The sequence below is a fragment of the Procambarus clarkii genome, chromosome 40 (genome assembly GCF_040958095.1).
Source record: "Procambarus clarkii isolate CNS0578487 chromosome 40, FALCON_Pclarkii_2.0, whole genome shotgun sequence".
NCBI lineage: Eukaryota > Metazoa > Arthropoda > Malacostraca > Decapoda > Cambaridae > Procambarus > Procambarus clarkii.
The window spans coordinates 15852902-15856602 of NC_091189.1; the positions used below are offsets into that span (position 1 = coordinate 15852902).

At 49.3% G+C, this 3701-nt stretch overlaps 1 protein-coding gene across 1 annotated transcript; it reads left to right on the forward strand.

The window, feature by feature from the left end:
- The first annotated feature begins 2857 nt into the window (after positions 1–2857).
- LOC138372805 (uncharacterized) lies at positions 2858–3376 on the forward strand. The gene has a single exon (XM_069338462.1). It carries the CDS (start codon positions 2858–2860, stop codon positions 3374–3376), a length of 519 nt encoding a protein of 172 aa, XP_069194563.1.
- The last annotated feature ends 325 nt before the right edge of the window (positions 3377–3701 follow it).

Consider the following 3701-nt stretch of genomic DNA (forward strand, 5'->3'; position numbering starts at 1 on the left):
AACGTGTATGAATACACCCTGGCTTCCTGTCCCCCGACACATTGAATTATAATTTTGTATTTATATATATAACAAAATAACACGTGTTTGAAATATACTGACAGATTACCGTTTCCAACCGCCTATGCAGGAGGCCTGGTCGAGAACCGGGCCGCGGGGACGTTGAGCCCCGAAATCGAAGTTCTTCAGATGTATATACCTTAAGTAGATGAGATCAAGGGCTCAGCATCAGGGGCTTTCATCTACATAGATTTGCCCTGTGTATATCACGCATCTTTAAGTGACCTGTTTCATAAACACGCGGTGAATACATTCCACACCTTCAGCAGGTTTGGGTTTGGCGCTGATCCACACACTCCACACCTAGCTACACCCCCACACTCCACACCCAGCTACACCCCCACACTCCACCCCCAGCTACACCCCCACACTCCACACCTAGCTACACTCCCACATTCCACCCCGTCCTGCAGACCCGAATACACAAGGTGCATTTTGCTAGCAGGGCGCCCTGGGCTCTCGGGGTCTGCTTACTGCACTTGGAGCTCAAACTGGGTGTCGTATGCCATTGCAGCTTCTTCGCCTCAGCTTAGGATAAGCTTAGTAATACACGCTGCGCTGCACAGTGCAAAATAACGTGATGGGTCTATGGGTGAAAAGAATAGGTTCCTACAGTGGTATCGAACCTGCGTCCCTGGACATGCTGTTGTTATTTGAAGGAGTTATGTAATGAACTGCTGTCTCCAGCTCTGTTGTTTCTATTTTGATTGAATATCAGTTGGAATTTGTAAGTTTTTATCCCACACGCACGCACGCACGCACGCACGCACGCAAACACACATTTACTATATTGAGGTTATTTTGAGATGATTTCGGGGCTTTAGTGTCCCCGCGGCCCGGTCCTCGACCAGGCCTCCACCCCCAGGAAGCAGCCCGTGACAGCTGGCTAACACCCAGGTACCTATTTTACTGCTAGGTAACAGGGGCATAGGGTGAAAGAAACTCTGCCCATTGTTTCTCGCCGGCGCCCGGGATCAAACCCGGGACCACAGGATCACAAGTCCAGCGTGCTGTCCGCTCGGCTCCTTAGTGTGTGTGTACTAGGTGAGTACACACACACACACACACACACACACACACACACACACACACACACACACACATAAGAAGAGTGGCAAATACAGGTTGAAATATAGACCAATAGCCATGGTGAAAAGAGCAGAAATACTTCATAGGGAAATTTGTATATCTCCAATAGTGAAGATTTATAACCTTTTCTCCCACTACCACCTCCCTCCCCCCCCCCTCTCCTCTCTTTTTGGCTTCACCTGACACAGTGAAAACTTAGAAATTGAGGTTCACAATTAGTGGTTAATTTTGTGAATTACCTTCGAGCTCCTTAGATCCTGCTCGGTAATAGAGGACAGATCAGGCGTCGCCCCCCCCCCTGGGTCGCCACACTTAGGCGTTACGAGAGGAAACTGACAGCTCTTATGTCTCTGTGTCATAGAGCCTACGACCCAATTTCTGTAGAAAGCTCATGGCACAGAGGGGGCCGAGGGTATCGGATGCTAAAGGAACAAATGTGCACTAATGTCCCAGCTCCCTCTTCTTGTTGGATTTGTCTGCTTTCCTATGTTTGATGGCATCCTCAGTCTGACCAACACTAGAGAACTAGGTGTCAGTGGGGGTGGATACACATGTGTAACTCCACACCAATAATCAATATATCCCTGGAAGTCCCAGACTTCCAGAGATATATTGCGGTGCTATCTGGGCAACACCTGGAGCTGGAAGGATTTTGTGCTTAAAGGAATCGAGGTTCTCTTTCTGCTGGGCACTGGGCTGAAGTAAGGCTCCTTTTGATGATGTTAACTTCATTGTGTTCTGCATGCCAACACTCGGAATTTACACAGTACACGCTCTGCAAGCCATATTGGTCAGCTTCCACATTGTTGCAAGCACACTTGCATTCAATGCTAATCGTTGCACCAACATGTAGAACCAATGCAATACGGAGGGTCTAGATGCGTGCCTGAGGCAGACATGGATACTGCTAAAAGAATAACTCATCATGGCGGAGAAGGCGCACTCGTGCAAGACGGAACAAGGCCTCAGCTATTCTCTCCACCATTGCCCTGTCCCAGTTGGACTGTCTGTATATTTTAGTATTGTGTGGTATTGTTTCAGTGTCTGCAGGAGCATGCCAGTGATGCTCCTGCACACCCTGCAGGAGCATCACGATCCAGCCTTGAATGTTGTCATTGGAGGCGGGCTGGTGTATGACAACAGTCGCCCAAATACTCCCACCCTACGGAGGTCTGAGGTGGACGAGAGAGGGTAACGTACATGTCTTTACTGATTACAAACACCCAGAGATTGACGCAACATTGTGACGGGAGGCAACAATACGCAGTGCACTCACACCGGAGGTTGTCAGGTGTCCCGCTAGATGGCAGCGAGAGAGAGAAGCGCTGATCACACCAGATAACCACAGAACATCTGATCTTATCTCAGCTGGTTGGTGGGATGATCCTCACACAAGCGGATGCAATCATAGACGAATGAAATGTCTCGAATCGACGGTTCGAGAAGTCATGTAAATATTTTGCAAGCTGAAAAAACGCCTCTCTCCAAAAGGCAAAACAAATATTCTGATGCTCGGCAAACGAGTTGAATACGTTACAAACGGGTGTTAATAGTATGCCTTGGTTACATATATGAGTTGTTGAGTATAAATAGGAGCTGCATCCTATGGGTCAATAGGAGCTGCCTCCCATGGGCCAATAGGAGCTGCCTCCCATGGGTCAATAGGAGCTGCCTCCCATGAACCAATAGGAGCTGCCTCCCATGGGTCATGGGTCAGTTCCAGCGTTCTGTTGTGTTCCAGCGTTCTGTTGTGTTCCAGCGTTCTGTTGTGTTCCAGCGTTCTGTTGTGTTTCACCGTTCTGTTGTGTCCCAGCGTTCTGTTGTGTTCCAGCGTTCTGTTGTGTCCCACCGTTCTGTTGTGTCCCAGCGTTCTGTTGTGTTCCAGCGTTCGGTTGTGTTCCAGCGTTCTGTTGTGTTCCAGCGTTCTGTTGTGTCCCAGCGTTCTGTTGTGTTCCAGCGTTCTGTTGTGTCCCAGCGTTCTGTTGTGTTCCAGCGTTCTGTTGTGTTCCAGTGTTCTGTTGTGTCCCAGCGTTCTGTTGTGTTCCAGCGTTCTGTTGTGTCCCAGCGTTCTGTTGTGTTCCAGCGTTCTGTTGTGTTCCAGCGTTCTGTTGTGTTCCAGCGTTTTGTTGTGTTCCAGCGTTCTGTTGTGTCCCAGCGTTCTGTTGTGTCCCAGCGTTCTGTTGTGTCCCAGCGTTCTGTTGTGTCCCAGCGTTCTGTTGTGTTCTAGCGTTCGGTTGTGTTCCAGCGTTTGTTGTGTCCCAGCGTTCTGTTGTGTTCCAGCGGTTGTTGTGTTCCAGCGTTCTGTTGTGTTCCAGCGTTCTGTTGTGTTCTAGCGTTCTGTTGTGTTCCAGCGTTCTGTTGTGTTCCAGTGTTTGTTGTGTCACAGCGTTCTGTTGTGTCACAGCGTTCTGTTGTGTCCCAGCGTTCTGTTGTGTTCCAGCGTTCTGTTGTGTTCCAGCGTTTGTTGTGTCCCAGCGTTCTGTTGTGTTCCAGCGGTTGTTGTGTTCCAGCGTTCTGTTGTGTTCCAGCGTTCTGTTGTGTTCCAGCGTTCT